This window comes from Venturia canescens, chromosome 5 (genome assembly GCF_019457755.1).
Source record: "Venturia canescens isolate UGA chromosome 5, ASM1945775v1, whole genome shotgun sequence".
Taxonomy (NCBI): domain Eukaryota; kingdom Metazoa; phylum Arthropoda; class Insecta; order Hymenoptera; family Ichneumonidae; genus Venturia; species Venturia canescens.
Genome location: NC_057425.1, coordinates 17231923 through 17251061, shown reverse-complemented (window position 1 = coordinate 17251061; position 19139 = coordinate 17231923). Strand labels below are relative to the sequence as shown.

Sequence of the window (19139 nt, the reverse complement as noted above, 5' to 3'; positions counted from 1 at the left end):
TTTTCTGAGAAAAAGAGCATAATGTGTAAGAACAGAAAAACTGAAATTCCAAAAAATGGATTTGTACGAAGCCTTAAGTTAAGTAACGGTAAACGTCATGCCAGCAAACTCAAATCCAAACTGACAAACTCAAACCCAAACCAACTCAAACCGAGAAGAATCCAAACCTAAAAAACCCAAACCCAAAAAAAAACCAAACCAACCTGAACCCAAACTGAAGCAGGACGATTTGGCGCGGCCAATTTTACGCATGTTTCGCGCTTTACTAGTGCCAAAATGTAACGTACTCTGCGGTGGGTGGGACAAGTAAAAGGGGGGTCCAGGGGGCGAAGCCCCCCCAATTCCAATAGAACTAGTTTTTAAATGTGTAATAGAAATCAAAATACATTTTTTTTCATTTGTGTGCGAGTGATTCGAATGTTCATATGTGTATGTGTGTCTCTTGTGGATAAGTGCACGTGTGTGTGAGTGCACGTGTGCGTGTGTGTGTGTAGCGGAGATCAGGAACTATGGGGCGTCACTCCCACATTTTCAACAACTCAAAACCCTCTCCACTGTGTGTGTGTGTGTGTGCGTGCGTGCGTGCGTGCGTGCGTGTGTGTGTGTGTGTGTGTGTGTGTGTGTGTGTGTGTGTGTGTGGGTGCGCGCGTGAGTGTGTGTGTGTGAGTGTGCATGTGTGTGTAGCGGAGATTAGGAACTGTGGGGCGTCACTCCCACATTTGTAATAACTCAAAACCCTCTCCGCTGTGTGCGTGTGTGTGTGTTTTTGTGTGTGCGTATGCGTGAGTGTACCTGTGTGTGTTTGATGTTAGCTCCATTACTTTGCAATGGATGTGCGACGTCGATCTGATCCCGAGGAAAAAGAAATCAATGGCTGAAGTCGAGATTAACATGCGGGGCGCTGAATTTGAGAGGTGTCACTATTAACAGGGTTCTGTACTTTTCGTACTTTAAGCTAATGATTAACCTTACATTCGAACAAACAATCCGGGAGTCATGACGTGCGTATGATCGCTTTCAACGTACAATTTGAATATGAAGTGGTAATCGGAGATCCTGGTGAAGTTGCTGAATTTTAAGAATGTTGAAGGGTGTGGAGCAAGTATGCGATGGGTCATGTCGTCGAAGGGTTGTGGCCGTGATCCACAGAATAAGGCATTCGTATGAATTACGTATGGAGATCTGTCCGATCATCGAGATAAAAATCAAGACGATGCTGGAATGATGGAGATGATTTGAATACTGTGAAACGTTATATCCACAACAGTGTCTCTGAAGAATTCGTCAGTGAAGAAACCGGGGCATGACTTCAAAATATTGAGTTTTGGCGATAATGGATGTGTGGTTCTCCGTTCCGGGAAAGCGTGCATAAAGACAATTTGCCCCTTCACTTTTGTGAGTTTGTGGTGCTGTCGGATGAAGAAGCTTAATTTTCGATACCAGGGTACACCAGCCTGATGTCTCGAATAAGTTGAGTGAACGGATCTATGTTCATCTTCTTTATTCGACGGCGCCACATGAACTCACAAAGGTGGTCGCCAATGTTGTCTTTATTCACGCCTCCCCGTGACAGCGATCGACGCATCCACCGCCACGACGACTCGATGTTTTGGGTATGTGCCCCGGTTTCTTCGTTTACGAACTCTTCGGAATGATTCACTGTTTTGTGGATATATCCGTGATCGCTCAGGTTCTTGTAACTTTTCCAGCAATCCGTCTGGATTTCTGTCCCGATGGCCACATGCTTTTGAATTAAAGAGAGCAGAGTCTCCTCGTCTCTTTTATTATTAGGACAGATCTCCAGTCGGTACTCATTAGGATGCCCTCTGTGGATCATGCCCAAGATCCACGACCCTTCGACGACGCGACCTCTTTCATATTTTCTCCGCCCTATCTTACACTCGTCGATTTCAACGACCTCGCCTGGACCTCCGATTTTGCCTTCGTTTTCAAATTGTACGTCGAGAGCAATCATACACACCTCTCGACAGAAGGAGAATCTATCGGCAACGGTCTCCCGGGATATTTGTTGCCCTTCTACTATACTACTCTCTCGGATAGTTTGTTCGAAGGTGAGATTGATCGCGAAGCTATATGTGATCAAAATACAGGTCCCTGCAGATACGTGGCACCTCTCAAACCACGTCCTTTCTGCGACGGTTGCGCTGTGGTTGTATTTACCGTACTTTTGACACATAAATTCTCCGCATGTTAGTCTCGACTCGTTCAACGTCATATTCTTTCTGTGTTTCGCACAATATCGCGTGCTCGGGATCAGGTCTACGTCGCGCAACCATTGCAGTGTACTGGGCCGATCTTTAAGGATGGAGCAAAGAGTGAAAAAATTGTACGTTTTATCCATTTGGAAATGCTGTGTGTTTGTCTGGTGTGTGCTACTTGTCTGGAGTTGTGAATGCTGTGCGAATGGGTTCGCGTATGGAGATGCTGTGTGTCTGAAGTTGTGAATGCTGTGTGGATGGGTTTGTATATGGATATGCTGTGTGTCTGAAGTTGTGAATGCTGTGCGGATGGGTTCGCGTATGGATATACTGTGTGTTTGGAGCTGTGCTGAATGAGGTGCGAATGGGTTCGTGGATGGAGATGCTGTGTGTTTGAAGTTGTGAGTGCTGTGCGGATGGGTTCGCGTATGGATATCCTATGTGTCTGGAGCTGTGGTGAATGCTGTGCGAATGGGTTCGTGTATGGAGATGCTGTGTATCTGAAGTTGTGAATGCTGTGCGGATGGGTTCACGTATGGATATACTGTGTGTCTGGAGCTGTGCTGAATGAGGTGCGAATGGGTTCGTGGATGGAGATGCTGTGTGTTTGAAGTTGTGAGTGCTGTGCGGATGGGTTCGCGTATGGATATGTTGTGTGTCTGGAGCTGTGAATGCTGTGCGGATGGGTTCGCGTATAGATATGCTGTGTGTCTGGAGCTGTGTTGAATGAGGTGCGAATGGGTTCGCGGATGGAGATGCTGTGTGTTTGAAGTTGTGAGTGCTGTGCGGATGGGTTCGCGTATGGATATGCTGTGTGTCTGGAGCTGTGAATGCTGTGCGGATGGGTTCGCGTATAGATATGCTGTGTGTCTGGAGCTGTGGTGAATGCTGTGCGAATGGGTTCGTGTATGGAGATGCTGTGTGTCTGAAGTTGTGAATGCTGTGCGGATGGGTTCGCATATGGATATACTGTGTGTCTGGAGCTGTGCTGAATGAGGTGCGAATGGGTTCGTGGATGGAGATGCTGTGTGTTTGAAGTTGTGAATGCTGTGCGGATGGGTTCGCGTATGGATATGCTGTGTGTCTGGAGCTGTGAATGCTGTGTGAATGGGTTCGCGTATAGATATGCTGTGTGTCTGGAGCTGTGCTGAATGAGGTGCGAATGGGTTCGCGGATGGAGATGCTGTGTGTTTGAAGTTGTGAATGCTGTACGGATGGGTTTGCGTATGGATATGTTGTGTGTTTGGAGCTGTGGTGAATGCTGTGCGAATGGGTTCGCGTATGGAGATGCTGTATGTTTGAAGTTGTGAATGTTGTGCGGATGGGTTCGCGTATGGATATATATACTGTGTGTCTGGAGCTGTGCTGAATGAGGTGCGAATGGGTTCGCGGATGGAGATGCTGTGTGTTTGAAGTTGTGAATGCTGTACGGATGGGTTTGCGTATGGATATGCTGTGTGTTTGGAGCTGTGGTGAATGCTGTGCGAATGGGTTCGCGTATGGAGATGCTGTATGTTTGAAGTTGTGAATGCTGTGCGGATGGGTTCGCGTATGGATATACTGTGTCTGGAGCTGTGCTGAATGAGGTGCGAATGGGTTCGTGGATGGCGTCTGGGGAAAATTCGTTGAGAACAATTCGTCGAAAACAATTTGTCGAGAACAATTCGTCGAGACCAATTCGTCGAATCACAATTCGTCGAACTACATTGAACATAAAAGTTTTACCCATCTAACGATTCCACACATTCACGCATACATTGAAGGTGCTTCGAATTCACCCAACAATTCCACACACACATCGAAGATGCCCCGGACCCACCCAACGATTTCACACACTCACGCATACATCAAAGGTGCTTTGAACCCACCCAACAATTTCACACACACATCGAAGGTGCCCTGGACTCATCCAACGATTCCACACACTCACGCACACATCAAAGGTGCTTCGAACCCACCCAACAATTCCACACATACATCGAAGGTGCCCTGGATCCACCCAACGATTTGGGTTGGGTTTGTTTGGGTTTGGGTTTTTCGGTTTGGGTTTGAGTTTGCTGGCATGACGTTTACCGTTATTTAACTTAAGGTTTCGTACATTTTCATTTTTTGGAATTTCATTTTTGGGTACAGTTTTGAAAAGCCCATATGCCGGATCGACTTGAAATTTTGTATATATACGTTTTTGACCCTTCTGAGCACGAATACGACAATGAAAATTGGCGTAAATTTGATTTTCAAGGTTAAATAAAAAAAAGGATAAACTTTCGAAAAGCGGAAACCGAATTTTGAGCTGAAATTTTGCATACTGCTTTTTTATAACAATATAAGACTTCCTCTAAAAGGATTTTTGGCGACGAGCAATATTTATTGAGATATTGAATTTTCAAGTTGCTATTTTAGCCTGAGCGAGTATATCTATATTGCTTACCTCGCTTGGCTGATATTCTATTTTCGCTAGTGCTTCGTCTCCAGTTCGCTTTACCCTCACTTTTCGTCTTACCTCGCATTTACTTTTAAAATATGTTACCAAAATACTCATTTGTCTTACATATATATATATAAGTATATTTAATGGTTGATTTGAAGGCTACATGGATGGCAAAGGTTGCGCTCCTTGGCTGGGCTACTTTGGGGTTTTTTTCCTTTAAATTCCGTCTCTCCGGCGCGAAGCGCCGGGGAGACCCACCCATTTACTTTCCAAGAATTTCTTTTTTTTAGTTTTTTTTTAAATTTAAACAAAGATATTATCAAGAATCAAGAAAGAAACAAAGAAATTTCAACAAACCAATTATATATCAAATTACTGAGGACGAGGTCTAGAATCATTTTCAAGATGTACGCACACTCAGCCATACGCCACTTATTACGATCTCACCAGGGCTTTTAATTTTTCATCAGATCAAACGATCAGCTATGTTTCGAAGGGTTTCACATGTTTGGAGGTTTGGGATTTTTCGGGTTTGCTTGAGTTTGGAGTTTTCTTGGCTTTTTAAAAAATTATCTTGTTTTTTTTCGAACAAAAATGGTTTTAGGAAAAAATATATGTAACATAAAATATGCATTTTCACATAACCTACAACTTTTGTTTGAAAATTTTTGTCCTTAGATTAATAGTTATTGTAATAACCTAGAATATCCGTTTAATAACCGACTTTTTTGAGTTTTGACCTTGAAGATCAAATTTGCGCCAATTTTCAATGTCGTATTCGTGCTCAGAAGGGTCAAAAACGTATGTATACAAAATTTCAAGTTGATCCGGCATATGGGCTTTTCGGAACTTTATCCTTTCAATTACACTACCAAAAACCACCTTGAGGCCACCTACAGCCGGGAATAATTAAGACATTGAAAACACAAAGTTGTACGGCTAGATTATAGTAGTTGAATGCGCAATCGTGCCTGACTAAAAATAGCCAGCGTCACCAAACGCAGGGATAGGATTGAGAGCGTAAAGCAGAAGAACGTGAGAGTGCTCCATAGTCCGCCCCTCCCAAACACACATATTCGCGCAAACCAGTAGATGCAAGCCGTATGCAAGTCTACTGCTCTCCTAACACACGTATCACATGAACGAAAAAGGTTATGATGGCGCTCGAGATCTCACGTCTGATTTCCCTTATAATCCCTACCATAGACCTTCGACTCTAGTATTTCCACTCGAAATCGTATAAAACTAATAAAACGAGATCTGAATGAAGCTAAATTACTTATGAACTTCAAAACTCTGTCTATTAAACTGGGTTATGTATTTTTTAGCAGCATAAATGTTTGGCACTTATCTCTAAACATTCCTCCAATTTTATCTTCGTATGATAACGACCTAACATTGGTTGTCCATAAACTTTATAATCTCATGTCAGACATATATCCGAGTTCAGTTCTGCATTGACTCATCAGTTCATTCAAGTGTCTTGGATTACGTACGTGGATGAAATGGTTCTTTTATTGTTTTTCGTTGTTTCATTCATTGGTGTCATATTAAATTCAAGCAAAAAAATGTGGCATCATTATTATTTCTTTCTAATAATCACATCCACAGTTTTACAAGTGATTACACATCCAGAAAAAGATGTAAGTCCAAAGGAAAAATTTTCAGTACTATTTTGTATTAAAGTATGCGACATACAGCCACACGACACCAAGTATTCAATAAAAAAAAGCCTGCAGGGGCCCTGCTGCGCTTTTATATATATGGGTCATTCCACTACTTATGGAATTAGTTCGTGCCGAAGGGTCTGAATCATTAGTAATGGTCATTGCTTTTCAAAAGTACGTGTCACTGTGAGCTTTCACAATTTTTTTGAAATTTTTCTGTCGATCCGTTTCGAAGTTATAGAGGTTTGAAAATTTGAAAATTAGGAATTGTTGACTTTTTGTGTTGGAAATATTGAACCTCTGGATTATTTTTTAAAACATTACATTACGTAGTGATATAAAAATATATAAAATTTTCAGCTTTTTGGTAGAAATATTTTCAACATTCTCCGGTATCAGAAAGATCCTAAAAAAGCAACTATAACTTTAAGGAGTTTCGGTACAGGCAAGACAATGTTGTCATGCTAAACCATGCTAAAAACATAAAAAACTTCAAAAAGTTCAGAATTTGATAAAATTTGGTGAACATATTCTTTAGGGCCAAATTTGACAATACAAATTTTTTAAGATTTTTCTTCTGTACAGTTATCGAGTAATTGATCATTAAAGTTCACGTATATTATCATATATATAGGTATACATAGTATACATATATATAGTATACATACTACATATATATATAGTTTCCATATATATAGGTATACATTCCGGGCATAAGAAATCTGTTTTAATGCGTAATTACTCGATAACTAAGTAAAAGAAAATTTTGAAAAAATTTGTGTTTTCGCACTTGATGTTGAAGAACATTATCACCAAATTTGATCAATTTCTTAATATTTAGACTTTTGTACCGAAATTCCTTAAAATCACTTTTTCTACTATCAATCGTTATCAATTTCATTATTATTTGCAATATCGCGACGAAGTGTGCACAACGATCGACGAATCGACAATGCAACGACGAAGATCCACAACTCGGTTACTCCCTTAGTTTTTTTCTACTAATGTATCGTTTTTTAATATTTTTTTTTCGGAAATTTCAGACTTTTCTACAAAGAAACAGTACTATTTTATTTTGGGATTCTTAAAAAATCCACCAGAAAACAGATAATTTGAAAGTTGTGTTATGGGTTATCGGTGTATGCCGTGCTGCCATAAGGGTACTCATGTGATTTATAAGTTGGAATTCTTCATTAAAATTGTTTCTATGTCAAAACGTGTCGAAATGAGTGAAGATAATAAAGATATAATACATCGCTCATCACCTTTCCCTATAATATTTATATTTTCTCACACCCTGTCATGTTTTGTATATACATATTCAAGTACATAGCGACTGAATACAGTGTTATATATAGAGATCTTTGAATTTCAAACCATAAATGACATGACGACTGTTGCGGCAGCATAGCACACACGGATCGTTCATGACAGAACTTTCAATTTAATTGTTTTATTTTTGTTGTTTGAAGAATCCCAAAATAAAATAGCACTGATGCTTGGTAAAAAGGCTAAACTTTTCGAAAAAAATTCAAAAATGTTACATTAGTAGAAGAAGCGATGTTAAAGTTATAATCGCTTTTTTCAGAATCTTCCTAATGCCGGAGAATATTGAAAATATTTTTATCACAAAGCTGAGATTTTTTTACATAAAAATCACTGCTTTTTATGTTTCAACAAATAATTCATCGGTTCGATATTTTCAACACAAAAAGTAAACAATAGCAAATTGAAAAATTTCCAAACCTCTATAACTTTAAAACAGCTCAACAGAAAAATTTGAAAAAAATCATGAAAGCTCAACGGTGATACGTACTTTTGAAAACCATTAACCATTACTCATAATTCAGATCCTCCGGCACAAATTAATTTTAAGATTGGTGGAATATTGTGACGTAACGCTTTTGCCGACCTGGCCGAATGTCGCGACGCGTCGGTTCTAGCTACCTTAATGAAAAGGAGCAGGTATGAGAGAAACGTGAGAATGTGGAATTTTGAATTTTGAAACGCAACACGCTGTTATGAATGTAAATCAATTTTTCATCACACGTTTTCGGCTCGTTTTCAAAATGAAAATCAAAAAATGTCGTTAATTCAAGAGTGATTTGATTTTATACAATAAAAAAATATTATTATTAATTTGACGCGATGTAACATCAAATTCGTACCGCAGCATCTTGAATTATCGAAGAATGTACAAAATTTACAAATTTTAGAATTTTTTGGTAAAACCAAACTAAATTTAAGAAAATATGACAACAATACATTGGATTAGACACTTTTACTCTATAAAAGTTTTAAAAAATTTATTTGAATTCTTTCACATTCAACTATTAGGCGTATTTTTTCTTTAATATAATTACACGACATAAAATTTCTGTTTCAAAAGAACGTTTGAGGTTATAATGAACGAACGTTTTTTTTCGCATATCCACTCTGAAAATTTAAAGGAATGAGAACAAGGATTGCTAAAAATTATCTCACAAATAAACATAAAGTCGACGTGTTTATACATGTAGAAATTTCCCAATATTGATATGTTATCTGGAGTCGCGGGAGCGACTTCAGATTTATGTTATGACGAGTTGCTGCCAGAGACTCTTTACCGGAGCGATAGCCTTTCCAATTGTTTTTGAAATTTTTCAAAATTTGTTTCTTCAATAATTAATTAATTAAAGTATTTCAGAGAATATATTGTAAGGTGACGTATTTGATATTTTTTTTTCTTTCGATTGCGATCTCTTCGAACTCTGTAGCTCAATGCGTTGAAGAGATATTAATTACTTATTTTTTAATTGCATCAAAAAATGGGTCGGGTTTTCGCACACATTTTTGATGTTTATCTGTTTTTTAATTAGTAACAAATCTGGGGCCATAATACGTGTGTATTTTCGTGATGATATGACGTATGGTGTGTACCATACCCGATAAAAACTTTGTAAAAGTAAAAACATTACGTCAAGTATTAAAAAGTGCAACCTTGTTTAAAATAATATTTATTATATTTTTCCCTCTAATTATTTATTCTATTTCTTTGGAAAAATATAATCATATTAATTTAATGAAGCCAAGTACTAGTGATGGTTGTTTTTTATTATTTTGATTACAAATTTAGAAAAAAAACTCAAGCTATTGAACAAAAATTTGGCGTTGATGGTTTTTCAAAATGTACCTAAATGAACAATGCACACCAGTATTCAAATTTTTACTATTTTACGTTCTTCTTGTTATTCTTGCTTCTCCCAATCCTCTCATTGTTCAAAATAGACCGAAGTATGCACCCAAGTAAACCATGTACACTGGTTTCTCGAATTTGGCTATTTTACATTCTTCTTGTTGCTCTTGCTCCTTCCTATCCAAATAAGTTCGATACGGATGCTTTCCATTACCCTGTATCGGAAACAAATTGAAAGAAACTTTAATTTAATTACATACAGGTACACGTGTATACATGCATCTAACCTCGTGTCTGTGATTTTTTTAATCTGAGGACTAATCAGTACGCCGATTAAAACAAGTTTACTAGTTTTTTTTTGGATATTCAAACTTCTGCTTATATTTGAAGGGAGTTTTTTTTTATCATATGATATTTGGTTACTTTCGTTTTTACAATACTATATTTTGAATTTAACTTTCATTTTTCTGAATTTAACGTTCATTTAAATGGAATAGAAAGCTCAATAAAGTCACTGCTAGCACAGGCCTATGAGGAGCTTATTTACGGAAATTATTTTGAACACTTATTAGTTTGAAAAACCATGCACGCCAAGTTTTTGTTCAAAAGCTTGAGTTTTTTTTCTAAATTTGTAATCAAAATAATAAAAAACAAACATCACTAGTACTTGGCATGATTAAATTGATATGATTATATTTTTCCAAAGAAATAGAATAAATAAATTAGAGGGAAAAATATAATAAATATTATTCTAAACAAGGTTGCACTTTTTAATGCTTGGCATAATTTTTTTAGTTCTAAAAAGTTTTTTATGGGGCTATCATTTCTTTTTGAATTGGGCAATAGAAACATAAACATATGTAACAAACATCAAGTTGTATAATACTAGACCATTGTCATTAATTCAATCAAGTTCATGACTTAATAGGTTAATGAGGATGGTCAATGAGAAAAGTCATGATGGAATGATGAATTTGATCATAATCGATCAAATAAATTATGCTTTAATGGAATCTAGGGCGATATAAAAACCATTTTGAAAAAATCCTATATTATAAAATTAGTGGAAGAATTAGTGGTATCTATATCATATATACTCTTACTATGACGCTGAAGTTTCCAACGTTGGAGTCCAACGAAATGATCTAAAAAAACTCTCAAATAATTCCAGTAAATCTCCATTTTTGTTCCCTGCCGAATTTCTAATTCGTAATTTTTTAATCAACATCAATCATTCGTAAAATAATAAAATAATGAATTATAAATTTTTTTTTCGTTCATTTCGTTGAACTCCAACGTTGCAAACTTTAGCGTCGTACCTTACTTATGTCCTCAGTTATTTCAGATGGTAACTGGACATTCAAATCTAATTATATACTTTAAATTGTAAACATGCTAAACTTACGCCCGTCTGTCTCTAAGATATTAAAGTTCCCGAAACGATGGATTTTAAATCACTAACGTTACATATTTCAGGATCGACTGGACGGATTTACTTGCACCAAAGACCAATGTCGATTTTCGATTTTTATGCCTCGTAGAGGCTGTGTCCGTTTTGCCCCGGAATTTTTTTTTACAAAATTCGGAAAACGAGGACTGCGGGCATCAATTTTGGGACTCAAAAATAGTTGAAAGACCATATGCTCATCAATGAAACTTGCTTAAATCCTTAACTGTCCATTTTGCCCCACATTACCCTATATATTGAACCCTACCCGTTCTGTATTCGCGATTTTTCGTGGTTCTGCTGGGTCATGGCACGCGGTGATGCGAAGTTTAAGATGAGACCGATTTGTCGTCTTATAAACCTTCGGAACCCGTGGAATCGTTCTGTATGCGCGTTTTTATGTATTCGCAGTTTTTCGCATTTTTTCGCGGGGTGACAATGTAGTGGACGGATTATTTGGGATAGTCAAATTAAAATTTTATTCGCCTTTATTCGGGGGGCTCCGCCGCCTGGACCCCCGTTGCCCGCGTTGGCATTCTATATGCCTATCATATAAATGAGTTTGTTGGTCTAACCTCCAAGATTATAGCTCAGAAGGATTCGAGTTCCAATTCCGAGAATTTTTTGCTACCCGATTCGAGCTCCAATTCCGAGAATTTTTTGCGGCCCGATTCGAGCTCCAATTCCGAGAATTTTTTGCTAACCGATTCGAGCTCAAACTCTGAGAATTTTTTGCTACCCGATTCGAGCTCCAATTCCAAGAATTTATCCCGATAAGCAAATTTTCACCCATGGAAAGGGAACGGAAAGTAGACATATATATATTGTTGAAGAAAATTTTCGATCCTGAAATTGCACCCCCTAATTTTCATAACTGCATTTTAACCCTTTCCCCAATGCCACACCAATCTAATTTTTTCATCATACCAAGCGCATACATCACATTATCATGTCCCACTGTTATTTTTTTCATCCGACTAATTTCCAACAAATGATGGCCACTTCGAATTCACGAGTCAGGGGAAATCGACCAATCTCAAGTAAAGATACACGGCTGTCTTGACTCGCTCTGCCTACAAAACTTCTTTTTAATACTTGGCGTCAAGACGCTGCCGCGTCTCTAGATGACTAGCTTTCATGTGATTTTTTTGGATTTGAAAGCTTCTTAAAAGAATTTAATAATGCCAAAATTTGGAGTTACTAATAAAATACTTGTCCATCGATTGATATCATAAATTTTAATGCTGCACGTAATTCAAGTGGTAACTTTTTTCAATTCGTTAGAAAATACTTGCCCTCGAATTAATATAATAAATTTTAATGCCGCACGTAAATTAGATGGAATTTTTTTCAGTTGATTTAGCTGTTCGAATCTAATAAGAAGAATGAGGCATCGGTTTCCAAAATGATTTCAAGACCGATTTTTCGGTTTTTTTTTTTACTTGTTATTTGATTCTTTTGACACTTTGAAAAATAGATCCAGATTAGTTTTTGTTTTAATATAATGTTTTTTCAAGATTTGTGAAATTTTTTTCGAATTGTTCTGTATTTTTTTTTATAAAATAATTTTTTTTACAATTTAAAAAAAAAATTTTTTTAAGTTTTTTTTATGGATGGAATTATCAACACACGAGGGACCATCAATGTACTTGTCCCAACCTTTTTTTTCCAATGGGAAGTTTATGGTTTGATATCACATCTTTTTTCTCAAACGTTCCTTATTTATTTTCAGTTGACTATAGGATTTTAGTTTGAATTTCTATGGATTATTTATGATTTTCGTCTTATAACGTTGGTTTCCACGAAAAAAGACCTATTTTTCGTCAAAATAGTACTGAAAATATTTCGTCACAGATCTGTCCTTGGACTTTGGCAATTTTTTTCTTTGTACTCTGATATGTTTTGTCAATTAGAAATCCAAACGCACGGTCGCAAGCGGGTTGGAGGCCGGGATATGATTGTCGGCTTATGACGCTGGTTTCCACGAAAAAGGACCTATTTTGCGTCAAAATTTTACTGGAAATATTTCGTCACAGGTCTGTTCTTGGACTTTGGCGCTTTTTTTCCTTGTACCCTAATATGTTTTGTCACTTTAGGAACCAAAGAGCACGGTGAAAAGCGGCTTGGGGGCCGAGATATGATTTTCGGCTTATAACGTTGGTTTCTACGAAAAAAGACCTAAATTTTGTTAAAATTGTACTGGAAATATTTCGTCACAGGTCTGTTCTTGGACTTTGGCCATTTTTCCCCTTGTCTTTTAATATGTTTTGTCCATTGGGAACTCAAGAGCATGTAGCAATGCGTGTTGCGGGCTGAGATGTGATTTCCGGCTTAAACTGCAAATGTGGAATTATTGGTGAAAACATTCATTACGATAAGTCTACAGTTGCTCAGTTTTGGATGCGATTAAGTATAATGCCTGCCAACATCATGGAAACCTACAGAATTTCTGAATGTTATGTGCGCTATGTTATTTTAATGTAACATCATGACTTCTAACAACTTTTCACTATAATACTATAAATTTGGATCATTTAAATACAGTAAAAATCTGCAAACTATAAAATTTATATACTGTGGCATTCATTTTACTTTTTGACTCTCACCGTAACATAAATATGAAGTGAAAAATTCATTATAAAAGTCTTTAGTTGATCATTTATGGATGGATTTGAAATTGCTGTCTTCCAAACTAATTGCGCAGATACATTGAATCGCAGCAGAAACCTGCGAACTCTGAAATTTCCGTGGGTAAGTATATGTGCTAGTATCCCCCCCTATCTTTGATTATGGTAATATGTAATGGAACTTAGTTCAGCAAGTTTCAAAGTGTTTCTTTCCAAATAGTATTGAAGTTTGTATTACTGCGGTATGGAGCGAAAACCTTCAAACTTTCATATTTTTGTGTCGCAGCATGTGTGCCAATGATTTGGATTTTTTACTCCAGCCGTAACATGTAGTCTCAAAAATTCATCTCAAACGTCTTCAGCTTTTCTAAATATCTAAATTTTCCTTTTTGTATTCTATTGTGAGTTTTCAAATTTCTAAATTCAATTCTAAATTCTCCTGAAATTGTTTTTCTCCAAAACCAATGCAGGTACCTTAAACGTCGTTGAATTCCGTTGCTCTGTTGAAATAAGTACGCTCAGTTTTTTTTCCTTCGTTGAGTTATGACATAATGAATGTTTCCGGGTGCCTTTTTTCGGCAACTATCATTTAAGCAATTTGATGTATCTTTTCTCTTTTCCTTTCTTTTTTCTAACGTTATAAACCGAAAATCATATCTCGGCCTCGCACCTGCTTTCCACCGTGCTCTTGGGTTCCTAATTGACAAAACATACTAGAGTACAAGGAAAAAAATTGCCAAAGTCCAAGGACAGACCTGTGACAAAATATTTCCAGTGCAATTGTGAGGAAAAAAAGTTTTTTTCCGTGGAAACCAACATTATAAGCCGAAAATCATATCCCTTGTTTCCTCATCATATCACGAAAAGTGTAAAAAAAAATTCCTTAAAAAAAATGATCAAACCAAGTGTAAATAATTTCAACAGAATAATTCGAAAAAAATTTCACATCGATGCCCCATTCTTTTTATCTTATTCTAATAGCTAAATCAATTGAGAAAAAATTCCATCTAACTATAAGTTACGTGCAGCATTAAAATTTATGATATCAATTCGAGGCCAAGTATTTACTGGTAATTCGGAATATTCATTCTGATGGGGGAAGCATCAGGAACTTGAGAAAGTTCTAATGAATCAAAAAAGTTACCATTTGAGTTACGTGCAGCACCTAAATTTATGATATCAATCGAAGGACAAGCGTTTTATTAGTAATTCCGAGTTTAAATATTATGCAATTGGACTTCCGTTTCCGGTGACAGTGGGGAAACAGTGGAGAAAAGTAAGGTGCGGGAAATAAAGGGAAAGAGAGCAAAGAAACAGTGTGGGGAGAGAAAATGAGGGTGGAAAAGTGGGGAAGAGCGGTGGTAAGAGTGTGGAGGGCAAAAGAGCGTAAGTGGAAAGTGGGGGAAGAAGTGAAAAAACCGAGGATAAAAAGGGGACGAAAAGATAGAGGTTAGAGTGGCTTAGGGTGAAGTAGGTAGAGAGTGAGGTGTGAGAAGTTGGGAGTAAGCGAGCGAGGAAAAGTAGGTCAGCGGCGTGTGGAGAACGGCGAAAGTAGGAAAGAGGAGCAGGTTGGTAAGGTAGAGGCGGGATAGGTAAGGTAGGAAAGAAAGGATAAAGAAGGAAATAGAGAAGGAGAGTGGAGATAGTGGATATAAGGGAAATGAGTGAGCAGAGTAAGAGAGGAATGGGGGACGGGGTAATGAGAGTGAGGAGCATGGAGGGGGGGGGGGGGGAAGAGCGAGTAGTGTAGGGAATATAATGGAAGCGATTCTGGCAGGGGACAGGAAGAAGAGGGAAAGGGAGGAAGGAATGGCGAGAGGGGAAGACGGAGGGAAGGTGGAGGCGTTTAAGAGAAGTAGAAAAGTGGTGAGGTCGCCGGAGAGAGAGGAGGGAGAGGCGGACGAGATAGTAAGAAGGGTAGGGGAGATGATGAAGAAGTTGTTGAAGCAGGAGTTAAGGCAAGAGTGTGGGAGAATAGAGAGTAAGGTGGACAGGTGGGCGGAAGAGGTGAGAAATGAGCATGATGAGATGAGAAGGCAGTGGGGAGAGGAGAGGGAAATGTTCAAAAAGAAGATTGAGGAATTGGAGCGAAAAGTGGAGGTATTGGAGAAGGAAAGAGGGGAGGGGGGAGAGGGTGGGGAAAGGATCGGGAGAAGAGTGTGGGAGGTGGAAAAAGAGCTGGAGAGGAGAGAGAGGGAGGAAAGGAGAAACAATATAGTGGTGAGAGGGGTGAATGTGGCAGAAGGGGTGGAATGGGAGAGGGAGATAGAGAAGATATGGGAGAGATTAGGAGTGGAAGGAGGCAGGAAAGAGATGAGAAGAATAGGGAGGGTGGATGAGGGAGGGAGGGGGATGGTGTTAATAAGGCTGGAGGGAAGGGAGAAGAAGGTGGAAATAATGAAAGCGAAAGTAAAGCTGAGAGGGAATAGAGAAAGGATAGAGGATGATCTGACAAAAGAGGAAAGGAGAATAAAATGGCTGGTAGAAGGGCAGGCATATGAGGAGAGGAGAAAAGGAAAGAGGGTGAGGGTAGGATATATGAGGATGTGGGTGGATGGAAAGGTATTGGTGTGGAATGAGAGAGAGGGGAGGTGCACGGAAAGTGTGGGGAACGAATGAGGGAAAGGGACGGGGGGGAGGCCAGGGGAGCAGTCAAAAGAAGGGGGAACGTGGTGAGAGAAAGCAAAATAGAAGAGGTATATAAAGTGGGATTTTGGAATGTGGCGGGGGTGATGAATAAGGACGAGGAGTTCTGGGAGGGTATAAAGCGATGGGATGTGGTGGTTATGTCGGAAACGTGGGCAACGGAGGAGGGGTGGGGGGCTATAAGGGAAGGATGGAAGAAGGGATTCAGGTGGGTGATACAGGGAGCGAAGAGAGGGAAGGGAAGGCGAAGGGCGAAGGGTGGTATGGCGTTCGGGGTGAAGGAAGAGATAGAGGAAGAAGAAGGGGGGACAGAGCCGGGGGAGGAAGGATGGATGGAAAGAAGGGTGAAGTTGGGGACGGAGTGGTGGATGATAGTGGGGGTGTATGTAAACGGGGACATGGAGAGGAAAAAGGAGCTGATGAGCCGGTGGATGGAAAGAGCAGGGGGGGGAAAGGTGGTGATTGGGGGAGATATGAACGTGAGAACTGGAAGGGAAGACGGAGGTTGGGACGGATGGCGGGTAGGGGAGAGGGAAGCGGTGAGGAGTTCAAGGGACGAGATAGTGACGAAGGAAGGAAAAGAATGGTGCAAGTTCGTGAATGAGAGAGGATGGAGGATAGTGAATGGAAGTGTGGAGGGGGATAGGGAGGGGGAGTGGACGTTTGTGGGGGGAAGGGGTAAGTCGGTAATTGATTACGTGGTAGTGGGGGAGAAAGTGTGGGAAAGAGTGAGGAAATTGGAAGTGGTGAGTAGGGTGGACTCCGACCACATGCCGGTGGTAGTGTGGCTCAAGGGGAGGGGGGGGAAGAAGAGGGGCGAGTAAGAAGGGAGTGGGGAAGAGGAAGGAGGGAAGAGGAGTGTGGACAGAGAAGGGAGTGGAGAAGTTTAGAGAGGAATTTGGGAGATGGGAATGGGATACAGAGGGGGTAGAAGAAGGATGGGAGGAAATGAGGGGGAGAATAAAGAGGGCGATGAGAAAGACTGAGGAAGAGCGGGCGGAGGGGCAGAGTGGGGGATGGTGGGATGAGGAATGTAGAAGGGCGAAGGAAGAGGCGAGAAGGGAGCTGGAGAGGTGGAAGAGAGAGGGAAAAGAAGAGGAAAGGTACAGGAGAGAGAAGAGGAAGTTCAGGAGAATATGTGAAGAAAAGAAAATGAAGGAGAGGGAAAGGTGGGAAAGAGAGATAGAGGAGATAAGGACGGAGGGTCAGGTATGGGAGGTAGTCAATAGGGGGAGGAGGAGGAGAAAGGGGGTGAATAAAAAGATAAGAAGAGAAGAATGGGATAGGTACTTTAGAGAGGGGCTGGGAGGGGTAACAGAAAGAAGGGCGAGACTGGGGGAAAGGAGGAGGGAAGGGGAGGACGAAGACGAAACGGTGATAACAATGGAAGAGGTGAAGAAGGCTATAAGGAAGTTAAAGGACAGAAAAGCGATGGGGGAGGATGGAATTCCGAACGAAGTGTGGAAGTACGGAGGGGAGAGGGTAGTGAATAGCCTGAAGAGGATGTGCGAGAAGGTGTGGAAGGGGGAAGGGTGGCCGGAAGGTTGGAAGGAAGGGATAGTGGTGCCAGTAGTGAAGAAGGGCGAGGGGAAAAGGGTAGAGGAATATAGGGGGGTGACTCTAACGCAAACGGCGTATAAGGTGTACGTAGGGATACTGGCGGAAAGATTGAGGATGGAGGTGGAGGGGAAGGGGATGATGCCAAGGAGTCAGGCGGGATTCAGGGAAGGTATGGGAACAATGGATAACGTATACGTCCTGAACTATTTGATAAATAGGGAAATAACGGAAAGGAGGGGAAAGGTAGTGCTGTTGTTTGTTGATTTGAAGGCGGCCTTCGACTCGGTGGATAGGGCGAAGCTGGTGGAGAGTATGAGGAAGAGAGGGGTAAGGGAGGGGCTAATTGAGAGGTGCGCGGAGGTGATGAAGGAGACGTATGCGAGGGTGAAGGTGGGTGGGGAAAAAGGGGAGAAGTTTTGGACAGAGAAAGGGGTTAGGCAGGGGTGTCCGCTGAGCCCGCAGCTATTCACGCTGCTGTTGGCGGACATGGATGAAGAGCTGGAAAAAGGGCGGTGGGGAGGGGTGAAGCTGGGGGGTGGGGGGAAGGTATATTCGCTGGCATATGCGGATGATGTGGTGTTGTTGGCGAAGGATGAGGACGAGATGAAGGGGATGATGAGGACGTTGGAGAGGTACATAGAGGGGAAAGGGCTGGAGGTGAATACGGGAAAGACGAAGGTGATGAGGTGTAGGATGGGAGGGGGAAGAAAAAGAAAGGTGGTATGGCAATGGGGAGGAGTAAGGATAGAAGAGGTGAATAGGTATACGGACTTGGGATATGTGGTGAGAGCGAATGGAAGTCAGGAGGAGCAGGTGGAGGAGAGGGTGATGAAGGCGGCGAAGATAATGGGGAAGGTATGGGGGATAGGGAAAAATAAGTTTGGTAGCGATTGGGGAAGGAGAGTGTGGCTTTTCGATAAGTTGGTGTGGCCAGTAGTGGGTTATGGAGTGGAGATTTGGGGGTGGAAGGGAAGGGAGATAGTAGAGAGGCTGCAGGAAAGGTATTTAAGATGGGTGCTGGGGGTGACGAGAGGGGCGGCGGGGTATATGGTGAGGGAGGAACTGCAAAGGGATAAGCTGGAGGTGCGAGCGGGGATGAGAGCATGGGGATACGAGAAGAGATTGGAGACGGGGAAGGGGGGAGAATTGGCGAGAAGATGTAGGGGTGAGATGAAGAGAAGGGCAGGAAGAAGGCAGGAAGCAGGAGGATGGGAGAGTGAAAGGAAGGAGTTTTACTTAAGGATGGGATGGGACCTGGAGGAGGTGGAGAGGAGATGGGAGAGTGGGGATATGAAGGGGGAGAATATAGTGAGGGAGGAGAGAGTAAGGCAGGAGGAGGGAAGATGGGAGAGGATAATTAAGTCAAG

The 19139-nt window shown here is 40.5% G+C and overlaps 1 protein-coding gene across 1 annotated transcript; it reads left to right on the top strand.

Annotated features, from left to right (window-relative positions):
* The first annotated feature begins 15324 nt into the window (after nt 1–15324).
* LOC122411001 (trichohyalin-like) lies at nt 15325–16185 on the top strand. Its single transcript, XM_043419511.1, has one exon. The coding sequence runs from the start codon at nt 15325–15327 to the stop codon at nt 16183–16185; it is 861 nt and encodes a 286-aa protein (XP_043275446.1).
* The last annotated feature ends 2954 nt before the right edge of the window (nt 16186–19139 follow it).